Source organism: Macrobrachium nipponense, chromosome 36, assembly GCF_015104395.2.
Source record: "Macrobrachium nipponense isolate FS-2020 chromosome 36, ASM1510439v2, whole genome shotgun sequence".
Lineage (NCBI taxonomy): Eukaryota > Metazoa > Arthropoda > Malacostraca > Decapoda > Palaemonidae > Macrobrachium > Macrobrachium nipponense.
In genome coordinates, this window is record NC_087220.1 from 52,598,777 (window position 1) to 52,620,102 (window position 21,326).

At 50.6% G+C, this 21,326-nt stretch overlaps 1 protein-coding gene across 1 annotated transcript; it reads right to left on the bottom strand.

Moving 5' to 3' along the window:
- Positions 1–5,211: 5,211 nt before the first annotated feature.
- On the bottom strand, positions 5,212–6,995 carry LOC135203449 (serine/arginine repetitive matrix protein 1-like). The gene is made up of 2 exons (XM_064233174.1): positions 6,418–6,995; positions 5,212–5,926 (listed from the first exon to the last, which is right to left on the bottom strand). Exons 1-2 carry the CDS (start codon positions 6,993–6,995, stop codon positions 5,212–5,214), a joined length of 1,293 nt encoding a protein of 430 aa, XP_064089244.1.
- Positions 6,996–21,326: the final 14,331 nt, after the last annotated feature.

Sequence of the window (21,326 nt, forward strand, 5' to 3'; positions counted from 1 at the left end):
TAAGGAACCAGTACTTTATACAGGATCTTGCTTTCCTGGTGATCTGTGTCGCTTGGTGGGAGTGCTGCAGACCAACAGGTGGCTCAGCTCGGAGTCAGAGATGGCCGATTGTCACCATCCAAGACCTGGCCTCCCTGGGGATCGGTGGCGCTTGGTGGGAGCGCTGAAAACCGTCGGCTCGGAGGTAGAAACGGCCGATTGTCTCTTTCCAGTACCTGCCTCCCTGGCGATTGGTGGCGCTTGGTGGGAGCGCTGAAAACCGTCGGCTCGGAGGTAGAAACGGCCGATTGTCTCTTTCCAGTATCTGCCTCCCTGGCGATTGGTGGCGCTTGGTGGGAGCGCTGCCAACCGTCGGCTCGGAGGCAGAAACGGCCGATTGTCTCTTTCCAGTACCTGGCCTCCCTGGCGATTGGTGGCGCTTGGTGGGAGCGCTGCAAACCGTTGGCTCGGAGGCAGAAATGCCCGATTGTGTCTTTCCAGTACCTGGCCTCCTTGTCGCTTGGTGGCGCTTGGTGGGAGCGCTGCCAACCTTCAGCTTGGAGGCAGAAATGGCCGATTGTCTCTTTCCAGTACCTGGCCTCCCTGACGATTGGTGGCGCTTGGTGGGAGCGCTGCCACCCGTCGGCTCGGAGGCAGGAACGGCCGATTGTCTCTTTCCAGTACCTGGCCTCCCTGGTGATTGGTGGCGCTTGGTGGGAGCACTGCCAACCGTCAGCTTGGAGGCAGAAATGGCCGATTGTCTATTTCCAGAACCTGGCCTCCCTGACGATTGGTGGCGCTTGGTGGGAGCGCTGCCAACCGTCGGCTCGGAGGCAGAAACGGCCGATTGTCTCTTTCCAGTACTGGCCTCCCTGGCAATTGGTGGCGCTTGGTGGGAGTGCTGCCAAACGCCAGGGAGGCCAGTACTGGAAAGAGACAATCGGCCGTTTCTGCCTCCGAGCCGACGGTTGGCAGCGCTCCCACCAAGCGCCACCAATCGCCAGGGAGGCCAGGTTCTGGAAATAGACAATAGGCCATTTCTGCCTCCAAGCTGACGGTTGGCAGTGCTCCCACCAAGCGCCACCAATCGCCAAGGAGGCCAAGTACTGGAAAGAGACAATCGGCCGTTTCTGCCACCGGGCCGACGGTTAGCAGCGCTCCCACCAAGCGCCACCAATCGCCAGGGAGGCCAGTTACTCGAAAGAGACAATCGGCCGTTTCTGCCTCCAAGCCAACGGTTGGCAGCGCTCCCACCAAGCGCCACCAATCGCCAGGGAGGCCAAGTACTGGAATGCGACTATCGGACGTTTCTGCCTCCGAGCCGACGGGTGGCAGCGCTCCCACCAAGCGCCACCAATCGCCAGGTAGGCCAGGTACTGGAAAGAGACAATAGGCCATTTCTGCCTCCAAGCTGAAGGTTGGCAGCGCTCCCACCAAGCGCCACCAAGCGACAAGGAGGCCAAGTACTGGAAACGTCAGCTCAGAGGAAGAACCAGCCTATCATCTCTTTCCAGTACCTGGCCTCCCTGGCGATTGGTGGCACTTGGTGGGAGCGCTGACAACTGTTGGCTCGGAGGCAGAAACGGCCGATTGTCTCTTTCCAGTACCTGGCCTCTCTGGCGATTGGTGGCGCTTGGTGGGAGCGCTGCCAACCGTTGGCTCGGAGACAAAAATGGCCGATTGTCTCTTTCCAGTACCTGGCCTCTCTGGCGATTGGTGGCGCTTGGTGGGAGCGCTGCCAACCGTTGGCTCGGAGACAAAAATGGCCGATTGTCTCTTTCCAGTACCTGGCCTCCCTGTCGATTGGTGGCGCTTGGTGGGAGCGCTGCCAACCGTCGGCTCGGAGGCAGAAACGTCCGATTGTCTCTTTCCAGTACTTGGCCTCCCTGGCGATTGGTGGCGCTTGGTGGGAGCGCTGCCAACCGTCGGCTCGGAGGCAGAAACGGCCGATTGTCTCTTTCCAGTACCTGGCCTCCCTGACGATGATGATGTCTGGGAGCGCTGCCAACCGTCGGCTCGGAGGCAAAAAACGGCCGATTGGTCTCTTTCCAGTACCGCGGCCTCCCGACGGGATTGAAAGATCTTGGGTGGGAGCGCTGCCAAAACCAGTCCGGTCGGAGCAAAAACCGGGCCATTGTCTCTTTCCAGTACCTGGCCTCCCTGGCGATTGGTGGCGCTAGGTGGGAGCGCTGCTAACCGTCGGCCCGGTGGCAGAAACAGCCGATTGTCTCTTTCCAGTACTTGGCCTCCCTGGCGATTGGTGGTGCTTGGTGGGAGTGCTGAAAACCGTCGGCTCAGAGGCAGAAACGGCCGATTGTCTCTTTCCATTAATTTGGCCCTCCCTTCGGATTGGTGGACGGCTTGTTGGAGGCCCGCTGCCGACCATTGGCTCGGAGGCGAGAAACGGGCCGATTGTCTCTTTCCATTAATTTGCCTCCCTGGCGATTGGTGACGCTTGGTGGGAGCGCTGCCGACCATTGGCTCGGAAGCAGAAACGGCCGATTGTCTCTTTCCAGAACCTGGCCTCCCTGGCGATTGGTGGTACTTGGTGGTAGCGCTGCCGACCGTCAGCTCGGAGGCAGAAACAGCCGATTGTCTCTTTCCAGTACCTGGCCTCCCTGGCGATTGGTGGCGCTTGGTGGGAGCGCTGCCAACCGTCAGCTTGGAGGCAGAAATGGCCGATTGTCTATTTCCAGAACCTGGCCTCCCTGACGATTGGTGGCGCTTGGTGGGAGCGCTGCCAACCGTCGGCTCGGAGGCAGAAACGGCCGATTGTCTCTTTCCAGTACCTGACCTCCCTGGCGATTGGAGGCGCTTGGTGGGAGCGCTGCTAACCGTCGGCCCGGTGGCAGAAACAGCCGATTGTCTCTTTCCAGTACTTGGCCTCCCTGGCGATTGGTGGCGCTTGGTGGTAGCACTGCCAACCGTCAGCTTGGAGGCAGAAATGGCCGATTGTCTATTTCCAGAACCTGGCCTCCCTGGCAATTGGTGGCACTTGGTGGGAGCGCTGACAACTGTTGGCTCGGAGGCAGAAACGGCCGATTGTCTCTTTCCAGCACCTGGCCTCTCTGGGGATTGGTGGTGCTTGGTGGGAGCGCTGAAAACCGTCGGCTCGGAGGTAGAAATGGCCGATTGTCTCTTTCCAGTACCTGCCTCCCTGGCGATTGGTGGCACTTGGTGGGAGCGCTGCCAACCGTCGGCTCGGAGGCAGAAACAGCCGATTGTCTCTTTCCAGTACCTGGCCTCCCTGGCGATTGGTGGCGCTTGGTGGGATCGCTGCCAACCATCGGCCCGGAGGCAGAAACGGCCAATTGTCTCTTTCGAGTACCTGGCCTCCCTGGCGATTGGTGGCGCTTGGTGGGAGCGCTGCCAACCTTCAGCTTGGAGGCAGAAACGGCCGATTGTCTCTTTCCAGTACCTGGCCTACCTGGTGATTGGTGGCGCTTGGTGGGAGAGCTGCCACCCGTCGGCTCGGAGGCAGAAACGTCCGATAGTCGCATTCCAGTACTTGGCCTCCCTGGCGATTGGTGGCGCTTGGTGGGAGCGCTGCCAACCGTTGGCTTGGAGGCAGAAATGGCCGATTGTCTCTTTCCAGTAACTGGCCTCCCTGGCGATTGGTGGCGCTTGGTGGGAGCGCTGCTAACTGTCGGCCCGGTAGCAGAAACGGCCGATTGTCTCTTTCCAGTACTTGCCTCCCTGGCGATTGGTGGCGCTTGGTGGGAGCACTGCCAACCGTCAGCTTGGAGGCAGAAACGGCCGATTGTCTATTTCCAGAACCTGGCCTCCCTGACGATTGGTGGTGCTTGGTGGGAGCGCTGCCAACCGTCGGCTCGGAGGCAGAAACGGCCGATTGTCTCTTTCCAGTACCTGGCCTCCCTGGCGATTGGTGGCGCTTGGTGGGAGCGCTGACAACTGTTGGCTCGGAGGCAGAAACGGCTGATTGTCTCTTTCCAGTACCTGGCCTCCCTGTCGATTGGTGGCGCTTGGTGGGAGCGCTGCCAACCTTCAGCATGGAGGCAGAAACGGCCGATTGTCTCTTTCCAGTACCCTGCCTCACTGGCGATTGGTGGCGCTTGGTGGGAGCGCTGCCAACCGTTAGCCCGGAGGCAGAAACGGCCAATTGTCTCTTTCCAGTACCTGGCCTCCCTGGCGATTGGTGGCGCTTGGTGGGAGCGCTGCCAACCGTCGGCTCAGAGGCATTAACGGTCGATTGTCTCTTTCTAGTACCTGGCCTCCCTGGCGATCGGTGGCGCTTGGTAGGAGTGCTGCCAACCGTTGGCTCGGAAGCAGAAACGGCCGATTGTCTCTTTCCAGTACCTGGCCTCCCTGGGGATTGGTGGCGCTTGGTGGGAGCGCTGCCAACCGTCGGCTCAGAGGCATTAACGGTCGATTGTCTATTTCCAGTACCTGGCCTCCCTGTCGATTGGTGGCGCTTGGTGGGAGCGCTGCCAACCTTCAGCATGGAGGCAGAAATGGCCGATTGGCTCTTTCCAGTACCCTGCCTCACTGGCGATTGGTGGCACTTGGTGGGAGCGCTGCCAACCGTCGGCTCGGAGGCAGAAACGTCCGATTGTCTCTTTCCAGTACTTGGCCTCCCTGGCGACTGGTGGCGCTTGGTGGGAGTGCTGCCAACCGTTGGCTCGGAGGAAGAAATGGCCAATTGTCTCTTTCCAGTACCTGGCCTCCCTGGTGATTGGTGGCGCTAGGTGGGAGCGCTGCTAACCGTCGGCCCGGTGGCAGAAACGGCCGATTGTCTTTTTGCAGTACTTGGCCTCCCTGGCGATTGGTGGCTCTTGGTGGGAGCACTGCCAACCGTCGGCTTGGAGGCAGAAACGGCAGATTGTCTATTTCCAGAACCTGGCCTCCCTGGCGATTGGTGGTGCTTGGTGGGAGAGATGAAAACCGTTGGCTCAGAGGCAGAAACGGCCGATTGTCTCTTTCCAGTAATTTGCCTCCCTGGCGATTGGTGGCGCTTGGTAGGAGCGCTGCCAACTGTCGGCTCAGAGGCATTCACGGCCGATTGTCTCTTTCCAGTACCTGGCCTCCCTGGCGATCGGTGGCGCTTGGTAGGAGCGCTGCTGACCATTGGCTCGGAAGCAGAAACGGCCGATTGTCTCTTTCCAGAACCTGGCCTCCCTGGCGATTGGTGGCGCTTGGTGGGAGAGATGCCAACCATAACTCAGAGGCAGAAACGGCCGGTTGTCTATTTCTAGGACCTGGCCTCCCTGGTAATCAGTGGCCCTTGGTGGGAGCGCTGCCAACCGTTGGTTGAGAGGCATTCACGGCCGATTGTCTCTTTCCAGTACCTGGCCTCCCTGGCGATCGGTGGCGCTTGGTAGGAGCGCTGCCGACCATTGGCTCGGAAGCAGAAACGGCCGATTGTCTCTTTCCAGTACTGACCTCCCTGGCGATCGGTGGCGCTTGGTGGGAGTTCTGCCTACTGTTGGATCGGAGGCAGAAATAGCCGATTGTCTCTTTCCAGTACCTGGCCTCCCTGGCGATCGGTGGCGCTTGGTAGGAGCGCTGCCGACCATTGGCTTGGAAGCAGAAACGGCCGATTGTCTCTTTCCAGTACTGACCTCCCTGGCAATCGGTGGCGCTTCGTGGGAGCGCTGCCAACTGTCGGCTCAAAGGCAGAAAAGGCCGATTGTCTCCTTCCAGGTCCTGGCCTCCTTGGCGATCAGTCTTAGGTTCGGAGGCAGAAACAGCCAATTGTTTCCTTCGAGGACGTGGCCTCCCTGGCGATCGGTGGCGCTTGGTGGGAGCGCTGCCTACTGTTGGATCGGAGGTAGAAATAGCCGATTGTCTCTTTCCAGTACCTGGCCTCCCTGGCGATCGGTGGCGCTTGGTGGGAGCGCTGCCTACTGTTGGATCGGAGGCAGAAATAGCCGATTGTCTCTTTCCAGTACCTGGCCTCCCTGGCGATTGGTGGCGCTTGGTGGGATCGCTGCCAACCGTGGGCACAGAGGTAGAAACCGCCTATTGTCTCTTTCCAGTACCTGGCTTCCCTGGCGATTGGTGGGATCGCTGCCAACCGTTGGCTCAGAGGCAGAAACGGCCAATTGTCTCTTTCCAAACCTGGCCTCATTGGTGATTGGTGGCGCTTGGTGGGAGCGCTGCCAACAGTCAGTTCGGAGGCAGAAATGCTTGATTGTCTCCTTCCAGTACCTGGCCTCCCTGGCGATTGGCGACGCTTGGTGGGAGCGCTGCTAACCGTTGGCTCAGAAGCAAAAACAGCCTATTGTCTCTTTCCAGTACCTGGCATCCCTGGCGATTGGTGGCACTTAGTGGGAGCGCTGCCAATAGTCGGTTCGGAGGCAGAAACGACCGATTGTCTCATTCCAGTACCTGGCCACCCTGGCGATTGGTGGCGCTTGGTGGGAGCGCTGCCAACTGTTGGCTCAGAGGCAGAAATGACCAATTGTCTCTTTCCAGTACCTAACCTCCCTAGCACTTGGTGGGAGCGCTGCGAACTGTTGGCTCGGAGGCAGAAACGGCGTATTGTCTCTTTCCAGAACCTGGCCTCCCTGGCGATTGGCGGGGCTTGGTGGGGGCGCTGCCAACTGTTGGCTCGGAGGCAGAAACGGCGTATTGTCTCTTTCCAGAACCTGGCCTCCCTGGCGATTGGCGGGGCTTTGTGGGGGCGCTGCCAACCGTCGGCTCTGAGGCAGAAATGGCTGATTTTCTCTTTCCAGTACCTGGCCTCCCTGGCGATCGGTGGCACTTGGAGGAAGTGCTGCCGAACGTAACTCAGTGGCAGAAACAGCCGATTGTCTATTTCCAGGACCGGGCCTCCCTGGCGATCGGTGGCGCTTCGTGGGAGTGCTGCCGACTGTCGGCTCGGAGGCAGAAACGGCCGATTGTCTCTTTCCAGTACCTGGCCTCCCTGGCGATTGGCGGCGCTTGGTGGGAGCGCTGCCAACCGTCGGCTCGGAGTCAGAAATGTCAGATTGTCTCTTTCCAGTACCTGGTCTCCCTGGCGATTGGTGGCACTTGGTGAGAGCACTGCCAACCATCGGCTCGGAGGCAGAAATGGCCGATTGTATCTTTCCAATACCTGGCCGCCCAGGTGATTAGTGGCGCTTGGTGGGAGCACTGCTAACCGAAGGGCCAAAGACAGAAAAGGCTTATTGTATCTTTCCAGTACCTGGCCTCCCTGGCAATTGGTGGCGCTTGGTGGGAGCACTGCCGACCGTCGGCTCGGAGGCAGAAAAAGCCGATTGTTTCTTTCCAGTACTCGGCCTACCTGGCAATAGGTGGCGCTTGTTGGGAGTGCTGCCAACCGCCGGCTCGGAGGCAGAAACGGTCTATTGTCTCTTTCCAGTACCTGGCGTCCCTCGCAATCGGTGGCGCTAGGAGGGAGTGCTGCTGACAGTAACTCAGAGGCAGAAATGGTCAATTGTCTATTTCCAGGACCTGGCCTCCCTGGCGATTGGTGGAGCTTAGAAGGAGTGTTGCTGGCCGTAACTCAGAGGCAGAAACACCGGATTGTCTATTTCCAGTACCTGACCCTCCTGGCGATTGGTGGCTCTTGGAGGGAGCACTGCCGACCGTCGGCTTGGAGGCAGAAACGGCTGATTGTCTCATTCAAGGACCTGGGCTCCTTGGCGATCAGTGGCACTTGGTGGGAGCGCTGCCGACCGTAGGCTCGGAGGAAGAAATGGCTGATTTTCTCCTTCCAAACGTGGCCTCCCTGGCGATCGGTGGCGCTTGGAAGGAGTGCTGCCGACTGTAACTCAGAGGCAGAAACGGCCGATTGTCTATTTCCAGGACCTGGCTTCCCTGGTGATAGGTAGCGCTTGGTGGGAGCGCTGCTGACCGTTGGCTCTGAGGCAGATATGGCTGATTTTCTATTTTCTGGACCTGGCCTCCCTGGTGATCAGTGGCGCTTGGTGGGAGTGCTGCCAACTGTCGGCTCGTAGGCAGAAATGGCTGATTGTCTCTTTCAAGTACCTGGCCTCCCTGGTGATTGGTGGCGCTTGGAGCGAGTGCTGCCAACTGCAACAAGGCAGTAAAGGCCAATCGTCTTTTCCAGGACCTGGCCCCCCTGGCGATCGGTGGCGCTTGGTGGGAGTGCTGCCGACTGTCAGATCAGAGGCAAAAAGGGCCGATTGTATCCTTCCAGGACCTGGCCTACCTGGATATCAGTGGCGCTTGGTGGGAGTGCTGCCAACTGTCGGCTCGGAGGCAGAAAAGGCTGATTGTCTCCTTCACCTGACCTCCTTGGCAATCGGTGACACATGGTGGGAGAACTGCCGACCGTACACTCGGAGGCAGAAACGGCTGAATACTCCATCCAGGACCTGGCCTCTTTGGCGATCGGTGGGGCTTGGTGGGAGTGCTGCAAACCGTCGGCTCGGAGGCAGAAATGGCTGATTTTCTCCTTCCAGGACGTGGCCTCCCTGGCGATTGGTGGCGCTTGGTAGGAGCACTGCCAACCGTCGGCTCAGAGACAGAAACAGCCTATTGTCTGTTTCCAGTACCTGGCCTCCCTGGCGATTGGTGGCGCTTGGTGGGAGCGCTGCCAACTGTCGGCTCGGAGGCAGAAACGGCTGATTTTCTCTTTCCAGTCCCTGGCCTCCCTGGCAATTGGTGGTGCTTGGTGGGAGCGCTTCCAACCATCGGCTTGGAGGCAAAAACGGACGATTGTCACTTTCCAGTACCTGGCTTCCCTGGCGATTGGTGGCGCTTGGTGGGAGCACTGCCGACCGTCGGCTCGGAGGCAGAAAAAGCCGATTGTTTCTTTCCAGTACTTGGCCTCCCTGGCAATAGGTGGTGCTTGTTGGGAGCGCTGCCAACCGCCGGCTCGGAGGCAGAAACGGTCTATTGTCTCTTTCCAGTACCTGGCGTCCCTCGCAATCGGTGGCGCTAGGAGGGAGTGCTGCCGACAGTAACTCAGAGGCAGAAATGGTCAATTGTCTATTTCCAGGACCTGGCCTCCCTGGCGATCGGTGGCGCTTGGTGGGAGTGCTGCCGACCATAACTCAGAGGCACAAACGGCCGATTGTCTCTTTCCAGAACATGGCCTCCTGGGCGATGGGAGTGCTGCCAACCATAACTTAGGTGCAGAAACGGCTGATTGTCTATTTCCAGGACCTGGCCTCCCTGACGATCGGTGGTGCTTGGTGGGAGCGCTGCCAGCCATCGACTCGGAAGCAGAAATGGCCGATTGTCTCTTTCCAGTACCTGGCCTCCCTGGCGATCGGTGGCGCTTGGTGGGAGCGCTGCCAACCAAATCTCAGAGGCAGAAACGGCCGATTGTCTATTTTCAGGACATGGCCTCCCTGGCGATAGGTGGCACTTGGTGGGAGCGCTGCCGACTGTCGACTCGGAGGCAGAAACAGTCGATTGTCTCTTTCATGTACCTGGCCTCCCTGGCGATTGGTGGCGCTTAGAGGGAGTGTTGCTGGCCGTAACTCAGAGGCAGAAACACCGGATTGTCTATTTCCAGTACCTGACCCTCCTGGCGATCGGTGGCTCTTGGAGGGAGCGCTGCCGACCGTCGGCTTGGAGGCAGAAACAGCTGATTGTCTCATTCAAGGACCTGGGCTCCTTGGCGATCAGTGGCACTTGGTGGGAGCGTGGCCGACCGTAGGCTCGGAGGAAGAAATGGCTGATTTTCTCCTTCCAAACGTGGCCTCCCTGGCGATCGGTGGCGCTTGGAAGGAGTGATGCCGACTGTAACTCAGAGGCAGAAACGGCCGATTGTCTATTTCCAGGACCTGGCTTCCCTGACGATAGGTAGCGCTTGGTGGGAGCGCTGCTGACCGTCGGCTCTCAGGCATATATGGCTGATTTTCTATTTTCTGGACCTGGCCTCCCTGGCGATCAGTGGCGCTTGGTGGGAGCGCTGCTGACCGTTGACTCGGAGGTAGAAACGGCCGATTGTCTCTTTCAAGTACCTGGCCTCCCTGGAGATCGGAAGCACTTGTTGGGAGTGCTGCCAACCGTATCAAGGCAGAAACGGCCAATTGTCTATTTCCAGGACCTGGCCTCCATGGCGATCGGTGGCGCTTGGTGGGAGCACTGCCGACTGTCAGCTTGGAGGCATAAAAGGCCGATTGTCTCTTTCCTTTTTCTGGCCTCCCTGGCGATTGGCGTCGCTTGTAGGAGAGCTGCCAACCATCAGCTCGGAGGCAGAAATGGCCGATTGTCTCTTTCCAGTACCTGGCCTCCCTGGTGATTGGCAGCGCTTGTAGGAGCGCTGCCAACCGTCAGCACTGCCGATCATCGGCTTGGAGGCAGAAATGGTCGATTGTCTCTTTCCAGTACCTGGCCTCCCTGGCGATTGTTGGCGCTTGTTGAGAGCGCTGCCAACCGTCTGCTAGGAGGCAGAAACGGCCGATTGTCTCTTTTCAGTACCTGACCACCCTGGCGATTAGTGGCGCTTGGTGGGAGCGCTGCCGACCGTTGGCCCAGAGGCAGAAATGGCCGATTGTTTCTTTCCAGTACCCGGCCTCATTGGCAATTGGTGGCACTTGGTGGGAGCACTGCCGATCATCGGCTCGGAGGCAGAAATGGCCGATTGTCTCTTTCCAGTACCTGGCATCCCTGGCGATTGGTGGCGCTTGGTGGGAGCGCTGTCAACTGTCGGCTCGGAGGCAAGAAACGGCCGAATTTGTCTTATTTCCAGGAAACCTGGCCTCCCTTGTGATTGGTGGCGATTGGTGGGAGTGCTGCTGACCAAAACTCAGAGGCAGGGAAAGAAACGACGATGTCTCTTTCAGACTTTGGCTCCCTGGCAATTGGCAGCGCTTGGTGAGAGCACTGCCAACCGTCAGCTAGGAGGCAGAAATGGCCGATTGTCTCTTTTCAGTACCTGACCTCCCTGGCGATTGGTGGTGCTTGGTGGGAGCGCTGCCGACCGTTGGCCCAGAGGCAGAAACGGCCGATTGTCTCTTTCCCATACCTGGCCTCATTGGCAATTGGTGACACTTGGTGGGAGCACTGCCGATCATCGGCTCGGAGGCAGAAATGGCCAATTGTCTCTTTCCAGCACCTGGCCTCCCTGGCGATTGGTGGCGCTTGGTGGGAATGTTGCCAACTGGGCTCGGAGGCAGAAATGGCTGATTGTCTCCGTTCAAGACCTGGCCTCCCTGGCGATCGGTGGCGCTTGGAGGGAGTGCTGCCAACCATAACTCAGAGGCAGAAATGGCCGATTGTCTATTTCCATGACTTGGCCTCCCTGGTGATCGGTGGCGCTTGACGGGAGTGCTGCTCACCATAACTCAGAAGCAGAAACGGCCGATTGTCTATTTCCAGGACCTGGTCTCCTTGGCGATCGGTGGCGCTTGGTGGGAGCGCTGCCAACCATCAGCTTTGAGGCAGGCATGGCTGACTGTCTCCATCCTGGACATTGGAGCGCTTCCACCAAGCCCATGGAGGCCAAGGTCCTGAATGGGGACAATTGGTTGTCTATGCCTCCAAGCAAACGGTCAGCGCTGCTCCCACCAAGTGCCACTGATCGCCAGGAGGCCAAGGTCCTGGACAGAAACATTTGTCTCCCTCTGCCTCCAAGCCGATGGCCGGCAGCGCTTGGTGGGAGCACTGCCAACTGTCGGCTTGGAGTCAGAGACAGCCGATTGTCTCCGTTCAGAACCTTGGCCTCCCTGATGATTTGTGTCACTTGTTGGGAGCCCTGCTGATCGTCGGCTTAGAGGCAGAGACAACTGATTGTCTCTGTCCATGACCTTGGGCCCCCTAGTGATCGGTGACGCTTGGTGGGAGCATTCGAAGGTCCAAGACGGAAACAGCCAACCATATCTGTCTCCGAGCCGACAGTCAGCAGCGCTCCTACCAAGTGCCACCGATCGCCAGGGAGGACAAGGTCCCACTAAACGCCTCCAATCGCCTCCCAATGGCCAATTGTCTCCGTCCAGGACATTGGCCTCCCTGACGATCGGTAGCACTTGGTGGGAGCATTGCCGACCATTGCTTTGGAGGCAGAGACGGCCGACTGTCTCCGTCTTGGACATTGGAGTGCTTTCACCAAGCCCAGGGAGGCCAAGGTCATGGACAAAAACAATCGTCCTTCTCTGCCTCCAAGTCGATGGTCAACAGTGCTCCCACCAAGTGCCACTGATTGCCAGGGAGGTTAAGGTCCTGGAGGGAGACAATCGTCTCTCTCTGCCTCCAAGCTGACTCTTGGCAGTGCTTGGTGGGAGCGCTGCCAACTGTCAGCTTTGAGGCAGAGACAATCGATTGTCTCTGTTCAGGACCTTGGGCCCCCCCGGCGATTGGTGACGCTTGGTGGGAGCATTCCAAGGTCCAGGACAAAAACAGTCAAGTGTGTCTGCCTCCAAGCCAACAGTCAGCAGCACTCCCACCGAGTGTCACCGATCGCCAGGGAGGACAAGGTCCTGGACGGAGACTTTCTGCCATGTCTGCCTCCGAGCCAACGGTCGTCAGTGCTCCCACTAAATGCTTCCAATCACCTCCCAATGGCCAACTGTCTCCGTCCAGGGACTTGGCCTCCCTGATGATTGGTGGCGCTTGGTGGGAGCGCAGCCAAACATCGGTTTGGAGGCAGAGATGGCTTACTGTCTGTCTTGGACATTGGAGCACTCCCACCGAGCTTAGGGAGGCCAAGGCCCTGAACGGAGATAATTGGCCATCTCTGCCTTCGAGTCGATGGTCAGTAGTGTTCCCACTAAGCGCTACCGATTACCAGGGAGGGCAAGGTCCTGGACAGAGACAATCTTCCATCTCTGCCTCCAAGCCGACGGTTGGCAACGCTTGGTGGGAGTGCTGCCAACCGTCATCTTGGAGGCAGAGACAGCTCACTGCCTCCGTCCAGAACCTTGGCCTCCCTGGTGATCGGTGGCACTTGGTTGGAGCACTCCAAGGTCCAGGACGGAGACAGTCAATCATATCTGCCTCCGAGCCGACAGTCAGCAGTGCTCCCACTAAGTAACTTCAATCGCCTCCCAATGGCCGATTGTCTCCGTCCAGGACCTTGGCCTCTCTGGCGATCGGTGGTGCTTAGTCGGACTGCTGCCGGCTGTCAGCCAAGGTCCTGAATGAAGGCGATCAGCCCTCTCTACTTCAGATCGGCTGGGAGACCAAAATCTAGATGGAGACAATTGGCCTTATTTGCCTACAATTGCCTGGGATGCCAAGGTCTTGGAGATGATCGCCCCTCTCTACCTTCGAAGGCCTTGGAGGCCAATGTCCTGGATGGAGACGATTGGCCCTCTTACCTCTGGTGGCCAGGAAGGGCAAAGTCCTGGATGGAGACGATCATCTCTCTGCCTCTGGTCGCCCGGGAGGCCAAGGTCCCTCTCTCTCTCTCTCTCTCTCTCTCAGATCTCCTTCTTATGCCTCTTAGAACCTCGTCCTCTCTCTCTCTCTCTCTCCTCTCTCTCTCTCTCTCTCTCTCTCTCTCTCTGTTTGTGAGCCCACCGAAGTCGTCTCGAAGATAAAAGTAGTTTGAACTCATTGTGTTTTTGAGGTTTTATTGATTGATTGATTGGATGCTCTAAACTCGCTACGCATTAATGAAGGGTGAATAGAAAATGAGTTGTTGGTGGTGCATGGTGGCTATCTATTGTTCCTGGTGATCATTCTCTTCATAGCCTTTGTTGACTGGCAGTTGATTGTCCCATCTATTATCCCAAAATGTTAGAGTATCATCTACATATCTCATTCACAGCATGTTTTTGGGTTTTATTGCATTTTCTCTCTATATTTTGGCGTTTTTATAGGCTCCTTTAATGGATGGAATTCTGTTTAACAGAACATTTTACCAGTCATTTTTGGCCCATGATGGAATTCAACCGCCTTTCCAGGTTTCTTCCCTCTTATTCAGAATTCAAGCCAGTTTTTCGCAAGTTTGAGAAAGAACTGATTAGACTACACTGGCTGAAAAATCAAAAACACTTTTTGGAAGAAAGCCTCAAGGAGCAAGTACTTCCAAAAATGTACTGATTCGGGAGATACACTCTACAGTCGGACCCCTTCCCACTCTCACGCAAGATTTTCCTTGAGGAAAGAACTCAGTCCAATCGGCGTCTCCTCACCACGGACCACATATACAGGTATCTGATTTAATTTTGTTCCGACATTGCTGCCTATAATAGCGCAACTAATTCCAACAGACTTTTTTTTAACGTAAGTTAAATAACTTGATAAACAATAGTGCGTGGAATAATCTTGTGCCGGAAGACAAAGTGTTAAATTTCTAACACCCCCCCTTACTGTAAACCAATACTTAGCCTTAAATCTAGGCTTATCCTTTGCACTTATGCCAGACCGTAAAAACAACCTAGATTTCATAGTGGCTTTTGATAAATTCATATCGGACAAAAATTACAGCCGTGAAGAGATATGTTTGAAAGGAGTGTTAAATACTTTAACAGGAAATATCCTGTTCCCCGTAGATTTATGATAGCCATCCGCTCGCTAAAAAAGTTTGATGTTGTAATAAGTAGATCCGACAAAGACGATAAAATCAACCAACTCCTTAGCGACACAAACGCTTACGACAAACGGACGAGAAATCCCCTCCAAAACGTCCTCACAGAATTTTTTCGGAAAGTAAGATTAATTGGCCAAGACAAAAAGAGCATTGGACTATTAGAGAAAAAAGTCATTAATCCAAAACTATCCTACTTTTATGGCCTTCCCAAAACTCACAAAGACAATCTTCCATTTAGACCCATCGTTTTCTCCCAGTCACATTAAAAATTCGGAAGATTTTTGTCGCAAATTCAGAGAAGCACACATACCACTTCACAACATAAAACTTTTAAGCCTTGACGTAGATTCAATATTCACAAAAGTACCAGTATAGGACATTCTTCAGTTTTTGAGAGAAAAATTAGCCCCCAATTCAGATAACTTCCTATTGGGGCTTGGCAAAATAATAAAGTTAGTTGAACTATGTGTATCTAATAACCTATTTTGATTCGGGGAATCGTTTATGAGCAAAAATTCGGGTGTAGTATGGGCAGTCATTTAAGTCTTGTTTTAGCCGCTCTATACATGGAATACTTTGAAACTTCAGTAATAAATGCAATAAAACCCCAAAACATGCTTTCGATGAGATATGTAGATGATATTCTAACATTTTGGGATAATAGCTGGGGCAATTTCAATTAATTCTTTGAAAATTAAACGCATTAATGCACATTATCAAATATAAAATTGAATGGGAAACAGACAACAAAATTCCTTTTCTTGATGTTTTAATAATTAGAGACACGACAGAATACAAGTTTACCATATACAGAAAACCAACGTTCTCACTTTCATACATTCACTACTTTAGCTATCACGACAATCCTATCAAGATAGGCGTAGCCAGCAACCTATTCTTAAGAGCCTTTAGAATTTGTTCCCCAGATTTCCTGAAATAAGACTTTGAACTGCTTCGTTAGCAGCTTTCGTCTTTAAGGTATCCTGACCATATGACTGAGAAAGCAATTCACGAAGCAAACGCAATTTTCTACCGACCCCTCAAGACAAGACCAGAGAGACACCCAACAATAAAATAAAAATTCAACACCTGGACAGGATTAAGACGGTGACCCAGACTCGGAAAATCTAATCCTTTTGCATTTGCTTACCCAAATACCATAGTCAAATCCCTGATTAATGTCCAACAAAAGACATCCATCTAGGACACAGGGGTTTACGAAATCCCATGCCTGGACTGTGACCAATCTTACATCGGTTTTACAGAAAAATCACTTCCCCAGAGATTAATACAACGTAAACGGTCAGTTAGGTATGGACAACAGAACTTAGCTATTTTCAACCATATAAATGAACATAATCACAGAATACACTGGAATTTTTCACGAATAATTTATAGCACCAACTATCGGTACAAGAGTCAAATGATAGAATCGGCCTTGATTAAACAGAGACAGGTAATGAATATCTCAAAGGGTGCATGGGATTCAGATGACATTGATGAAGTTTTCCTTCAACCAACGCCTAAGAGGATTAAAGAAGGATTATCAGTGGGAGTGACCTAAATTGGCTTAACTGTGAATGGATCTCTTGGTATAAATACCACCTTTTCTGTACTTTTCTCATTCATCTACCTGAAGAGAGAGACAGCAGTCTCTGAAATATAGTATTTTCTCTGTATATTTTGGCATTTTTATGGGCTCCTTTTATGAGATATTTTACACGTGTATAATTCATATATTGTGCACACATACAGTGCCATATACATATATTACAAGTGTATAACTCATATGCTGTGGATATATACAATGACATACATTTCATATACATATATTACAAGTGTATAACTCATATGCTGTGCATATATACAATGACATACATACATATTTCACATATTATACGTGTTTTACATATGTATATTTCATACGCCATGCATAGCAATTCCAATCACGATAAAAAACAAGGAAATATTACACAAATATTTTGAAAAGGGAACGTACAGCTTCCTACCACATTTTCCTCGTCCGTTTTGTAAGCGTTCATGATAAGTGAGGAGTGTTTGTATGCAAATTTCTGCATATAAAATTTGAATGGGCCTATGCCTGAATATCCTCTGTATAAACACTCATTTTATGCATTTATACCTTCGCGCATATTTGCATTTTACAACTACGTGCATCTGGCTAGTATAACATTAAGGTATCCGGTCCCTCCAATAAAATGTATGTGTAAAATTTCTGACTGACATCAGGATCGAACCCAGGTTTTTCAATTGAAAGATGTGAGTCGGAAATTTATAATTTTGTGTTCCACGCGTGATTGTGTGTTGATTACTTCTAGGTATGTATGCATGTGTATATGTATAAATTTCTGACTCACATCGGGATCGAACCCAGGTCTTTCAATTGAGAGGGAAGGGCGCTGCCAATGCGAGTCCGAAATTTATTTCTGCTCTACGCGTGAATTTTGAGTTGATTGCTTTATGTATGTATGTATGTAGGTATATTTTTTTCATATCTTAAGTGTCCATTTCCACAAAAACTTGTCGATTAATATCAAAATGTTAGCAGAACAGACGGGAGCATATTTCTATCACCATAATGGCGCCATTATCTCCAGCGAGCTTTCTCGTCATGGAAGACACCCTGAATAAATTTCCATAGATTAATGACCATATTTCGTATCTTAATCACGTAACACACAAAAATAAGTGGCAAAGAACGAAGGAGATGGATTATGAGACCTAATCTTCTAAGTGGCACAACTTAGCAATGCATATTGCAACGAACAACATGCTGAGATAGATTTTTTCGCCGTTTAGCAATACCTTGGCGTCAAGAAGAAGAAGAAAAGCAAGATGAGGAGGAGGAGGAGGAGGAGGAGGAGGAGGAGGAGGAGAGGAGGAGGAGGAGGACGTTCCGTGGGACAGTCTGGAAACCCTGGAATGTCCTAACAATCAGCTTTTCCGCAACTGTACAGTAGTAGTATGCCAAAGGTAAGGAAAAACTCCCTTTGTCGCCAAAGAGGTAACTTAGAATTCTAAATCCGCTTTCTTTGTGTGTCTAGACAGGAAAGGGTACTCGACCCGCTCTGTTGCCTTCTCTGAATGAATATTTTGTGTCAGAAATTGTTTCTGTTCCACACGTGATTGTGTTGATTACTTCTCAGTATGCATGTATGTATGTATGTATACACAATTACACTTAATCATTAAGCGTCCGTTCCCACAAAAACTTGTGGTATTTTTTATTTGCTAAGCATACTGTATATTTACGATTAAATTTTATTCTAATATTGTTATAATTTCGCGTAGCAGTATTTACAAAAAAAAAAAAAAATTATACACTGAGTGAATATTTCCTTAGAATTCATTGAAGATTTCATCTTTTATTTAAAACCAGACTGTCTATAACACAAAACCACTACTAACGTCGTTTACCATACTCGTTGCGACGCAAGATGACATAAATCGATCAATCAGAATTTTAATAAGTACAACGAATTTGGCATGATCTACACAAATCCAATCGATCAATAAATTCCTTAAGCCGATTTTGGAATCTCAAATGTATTTGGTAATAACGAAATTAAGTATAAATCACCACTACGATTCAAAATACAGAGCAATAACTAATTAATGTCATTATGCCTCAATATAATTACAGTACAACAAAAACATGAATATGACCCCCAGTAATCCACTAAAATCAATTTTCTTGGAAAAATGGCTCTTAACATCAATGTGGCGGTCATGAGAAAACTAAAATACAGAGAGAGAGAGAGAGAGAGAGAGAGAGAGAGAGAGAGAGAGAGAGAGAGAGAGAGAGAAAGCCGTTCCCATATCTCTGACCTTCCATAAAAGTCTATAAATCTTCTCTCAACACTTCACAAAGCAGCCGCTACATCCTTCAGCACCGGCCTCGACTGGAAAGAGTGACGTCACGCATTCGGACGAAATAGATATTTGAAAAAAATTAATAAAACTCTTATACGTTCATATACAGAGCGGGGGAGGGCAAGCCATCAAGGGAACCAACTCCCGTCGACACATTGTATTCCCTGTGTTAGAAGTCTTCACATCTGTTCCTTTCGCCTGGCGTGTGTCAGACGTTCCTTTAGGATTCGACGTCATTCGTGCCTTGAGTAATTCGTGGCGTACGTTCCTTTAGTATTTAGTGTCTTACATTCATTTAATATTCATTGTCAAACGTGCCTATACAATTTTGTGTCGTATGTTCTTTTAGTATTTAGTGTCTTACATTTATTTAGAATTCGGTGTCAAACGTTCCTATACAATTTTCTGTCGTACGTTCCTTTAGTATTTAGTGTCTTACATTCATTTAGAATTCAGTGTCATACGTTCCTTTAGAATTTAGGTTCATATAGTCCTTTATTATTTAGTGTCAGACGTTCCTTTAGTATTTAGTGTCTTACATTTATTTAGAATTCAGTGTCACACTTCCTTTAGAATTTAGGTTCATATAGTCCTCTAGTATTTAGTGTCATACGTTCCTTTATCATTTAGTCTAAAATTCATTTAAAATTGTCATACGTTCATTTAGTATTTACCATGATTCGTTACTTTAGTATTGTCATATTCCTTTGATATTTAGTGTCTTACATTCCTTTATTATTCAATAAAATGTTCCTTCAGCCCTTAGTGTCATATACTCTTTTTAGTATCGTACGTACCTTCAGCATTTAGTGCCGTATGTTCGAGTAGTTTCCTATGTATCATACATTCCTTTACGTATTAGTGTCATAAATTCCTTGAGTATTTAGTTTCATATGTCCCTTAAGGATTTAGTGTCGTAGGTTCCTTTATCATTTAGTTTGTTTGTTTGTTTGTTTGTATGGTGTTTTTACGTTGCATGGAACCAGTGGTTATTCAGCAATGGGACCAACGGCCTTACGTGACTTCCGAACCACGTCGAGAGTGAACTTCCATCACCAGAAACACACATCTCTCACACTTCAATGGGATGCCCGAGAATCGAACTCGCGGCCACCGAGGTGGTACGCCAACACCATACCGACCACGCCACTGAGGCGCTCTTTTTTTATATTTAGTGTTTTACGTTCCTTTATTATATTTGGTGTCGTATGTTCCTTTAGTATTTGATGTTCTGTTTTGTACACCTGACATAATTTTACTGGAGATTAACTATTACCATTATTCTCAGATGGGAAAATCGTATTCTAAACATTGTAGAACAAAAGAGACCTCCCTCTCTCTCTCTCTCTCTCTCTCTCTCTCTCTCTCTCTCTCTCTCTCTCTCTCTCTCTCTCTCTCTCACTTGTTCGTAAAATAAGTAAAAATTTAGACATGTCAAAGCAAGGTAGTTTGGACACTATGTGTGAGTAAATAATAATAATAATAATAATAATAATAATAATAATAATAATAATAATAATAATAATAAATAATGTTGGTGTTCTCATTGGGGAGTGCCACAAGGTGGTGTCTTTTCCAGGGAGAGTAAAAGAAGAGTAAAGAACGTTATTTTGTCATAGATATAAAAAATAGGCCTTTAAGTCTCGCATTTTCACCCTTTATACAAAGCTACGAAATGAAATAATTAACAAAGTAACAATTGAGCCACATAAAAACGCAAAAGGAAAGTGAAAAAGAAACGATAAACTCCAAAACGAGTCTTTCTTTCCAAGACCTTCTTCTTCTTCTTCTTCTTCCCACCCGACTTTCGGACGGGAGATCAACAGCCCAGCCACAATTGACGATGACGTAATCTATTGTCTCTCTGTCGCCCCAAGAATCGGCTGATAAAAACAAGACTTGCGGTTGTAGTAGCCGTGGCCTTTCCTCCTCCTCCTCCTCCTCCACCTCTTCTTTTTCTTCTTCTTCTTCGGCTAAGAGGATGACCCCACCTACCCCCTCTGCAAAAACTTTCCACCGCTTGCTATAAGAGAGGTAAACACGAGAAGAGAAAGTGAATTATTCATGAAGACGAGTATCTCGAAGTGGAGAGAGAGAGAGAGAGAGAGAGAGAGAGAGAGAGAGAGAGAGAGAGAGAGAGAGAGAGAGGTTGTAGGCCCCTTGTTATAGCGGTGCCTTGTTTTGGAAGTTTCTGGAAGCTTCTGTTAAAGTTGTTACTGAATTTATATTTCTATTTTCCTTTCTCACTCCCAGACATAATTTTGTTTTCCCGCAGGCCTCCTACGGTACAGATCAATGTTAATTTGATTAACATAACTTCTCTAATGCACATTGTTAAATGTTTGTCTATTACATTAGTTCATCAAAGGATTCTTAATAATCTAAGCGTGCAGACGCACTAGCACAGACATCTAAAATGCAACCAAACATGTATAGATACATTTTCACACATTCTAGTCATTTCATGAATCCGTGGCCTCTGACGTAAATTAACGCGAAGACCAATAAAATATACGCAGATTTTTTTACTACAAAGGAGCTGTTTACAACTCAAATTGAAGTTGCACTTTGTATTTCATTCATTCTTTCTGCAATATGATATGCAATGCAGTGATTCGGCGACATAAGACCCCAACCACTTGGCAATGGCCGAATGAATTGTTAAATGCAGATAGAATAATCCACAGTTAGCTACGTCATTGTAAATAAATACAGAAAAATCTACAATAAAAAGAACTGAATATAATTCTCTGTTTATGGACAAATAACAGCTTGTAAATGTCAGGTGTTTGAGACCCAAAATTGAAGAGATATATCACCGAGCTCAATTCACAATTCGAGAATCCATTTATACAGCAATAATAATAAATGACACGTGATCTGGGTTCTTAGTTAGTAAGGGTTTTTGGCAACTGTCATCTATCTAACTTAACGGCAGCTTTTTGAAAAATAAGGATTCTTTTTCTCCAATGCGTTTCTTCATAAGTAGTTGTTATGGAATGGAATGAAACATAAAATTTAGGCCACAGGCCAGGTA

Excerpts from the sequence above, each read along its gene's own strand:
- LOC135203449 (XM_064233174.1), bottom strand. The coding sequence starts at position 6,995 with ATGGTTGGCAGTGCTCTCACCAAGTGCCACCAATCGCCAGGGAGACCA. Across the intron at positions 5,927-6,417 it reads CCAAGTGCTAGGGAGGTTAG|CGATCCCACCAAGCGCCACC; the intron begins GTACTGGAAAGA and ends CACGGTTGGCAG.